General features: G+C 29.1%; 1 protein-coding gene across 1 annotated transcript in view; it reads left to right on the top strand.

Moving 5' to 3' along the window:
* Positions 1 to 1116, top strand: part of SLC35B3 (solute carrier family 35 (adenosine 3'-phospho 5'-phosphosulfate transporter), member B3) — a 51187-nt gene that overhangs the window by 11693 nt on the left and 38378 nt on the right. The window contains 1 exon segment of the mRNA XM_012639621.1: positions 857 to 978. Coding sequence (XP_012495075.1) covers positions 857 to 978 — 122 coding nt within the window.

Below are 1116 nucleotides of genomic sequence, written 5' to 3'. Positions count from 1 at the left end.
TTCTATTTAATCATATATTTTATAAACTGGAATACAGAAAGTTTTTTTGCATTATATAAATCCTTGCTAATTATGTTCATAACATTACTGCTTTCACTTTGTGAAAACTAACATTGCTACTAACTCTTGCATATAATTGTGTAGCAAAATAATTCAAAGAGAATGGTTGGAGTTTGGTAATGAAGTGTTTTATATATATACATATATACACACACATACATATATACACGTATATACACACACTTTATTTAATTTGATTTATTGATCAACTTGATTTATTCAATTAAAATTAAGCCAGATAACATTATTAGAATACTTCTTAATGACTTGTTAATAATGGCTTATTAATAATTAATGTAAATATTACTTTATAACATGTTTAGGCAAATTAATCATTCCCTCTTCAAGGAGAAAGTTTATATCATCTGGGGCATAACAATTTCAAAAAAATAACAGTATCAACAGGAACTGGTTATGTTCCTATAGAAAAATAGGCCTGAGATGATAGACTGCTAATGAAATATCTTTTTAATATAATAAATGAGTTCTTGAATCACCTACCTTTTTCATTGTTTGGGGCAGCTGTTTTAATTTTGGTCTTTAAAAAAAAAAAAAGCAGCAGCAGTATAGGGTAGTGTTGCCTTATAATTACTGATTTTTCTGTTGATTTTCGTACCAGGGCACCTAGTGTCAGTTCTTGGGAAAGGGCTCGTAACCGCTATAATTTAACTGTTAGAAGCCTTGTCATTTGATTTTTTTCTTTTGGTTGGGTTTAGGGCTTGTGTTTTTAAGAATTTATTGTGAAGAAATTGATCTGTCCCCTTGAACTTAACAGTATTCGTGTGCCTTTTGACAGGAATTAATATTTTCAGTGGAGGGTTTTAAGTCCTATGGCTGGTACCTTACTTTAGTGCAGTTTGCATTTTACTCCATATTTGGCCTAATAGAACTTCAGCTTATTCAGGACAAAAGGAGAAGGTATGTGGCTTGTTTGTTTTTATTTTTTGATAATTAAGTTCACTAGTATTAGTTGAATCTTTTTATTACTTTTTTGGAATACTGAATATGCATGAAATTTATATGTCCTGTTAAAACGTATCTTATAATTATATATTT

Source organism: Propithecus coquereli, unplaced genomic scaffold (assembly GCF_000956105.1).
Source record: "Propithecus coquereli isolate 6110/MARCELLA unplaced genomic scaffold, Pcoq_1.0 Scaffold141, whole genome shotgun sequence".
NCBI lineage: Eukaryota > Metazoa > Chordata > Mammalia > Primates > Indriidae > Propithecus > Propithecus coquereli.
The sequence above is the reverse complement of the archived record's forward strand: the minus strand, read 5'-3'. Positions and strand labels throughout refer to the sequence as shown.